Here is a 463-nt window from a genome sequence, read left to right as displayed (position 1 = left end):
GCCCCCCGTCCAGCGTCTCCATCCCTCACTCTCCGCCCCAGGAAGGCTCCGGTTCTGCTTTGCGGTGGCTCTGGGATCAGCCCGGTTTTGGAGCTGGAGCTTCCTCTCCAGAGGGAGGTTCCGGGCTCGGCCTGTCCTGCCCCGTGCATGTGGGAGCTTCCTCTGCCTCCTCCTCCTCCTCCTCCTAATCACGGCCGTCCTGCGGCGGGGCTGAGCTGGGCCTGCGGAGGAAGGAGAGGAAGGGGAAGGGTTGTTCTCAGCCAGCCCTGGCTGCGTTTGGGGAAGAGGAAAAGCAGACTTGGTCTTCTTTGGTCATCTTTATTTACGTGGTGTAAAAACAGAGCCGGGGGCGCAGGGGCTGAGCTTTGTCCAGGCACTGTGGGGACCTCTCACCCCAAGTGAATCTCCCAAAAAGACCCTCCCGGCCCTTCAAACCCCCGCTGCCAGCAGAAGGACGGGGGAA

General features: G+C 62.6%; 1 protein-coding gene across 1 annotated transcript in view; it reads right to left on the bottom strand.

The window, feature by feature from the left end:
• Nucleotides 1–184: 184 nt before the first annotated feature.
• The window catches only part of GRIN3B (glutamate ionotropic receptor NMDA type subunit 3B), a 4,606-nt gene continuing 4,327 nt past the window's right edge, over nucleotides 185–463 (bottom strand). Inside the window, exon 9 of the mRNA XM_031063264.1 lies at nucleotides 185–221. Coding sequence (XP_030919124.1) covers nucleotides 185–221 — 37 coding nt within the window. The remainder of the gene's footprint in view (nucleotides 222–463) is intronic.

Source organism: Geospiza fortis, unplaced genomic scaffold, assembly GCF_000277835.1.
Source record: "Geospiza fortis unplaced genomic scaffold, GeoFor_1.0 scaffold241, whole genome shotgun sequence".
NCBI classification, from domain to species: Eukaryota; Metazoa; Chordata; class Aves; order Passeriformes; family Thraupidae; genus Geospiza; species Geospiza fortis.
Note: the sequence above shows the minus strand (reverse complement) of the source record. Positions and strands in the feature narration are given on the sequence as shown.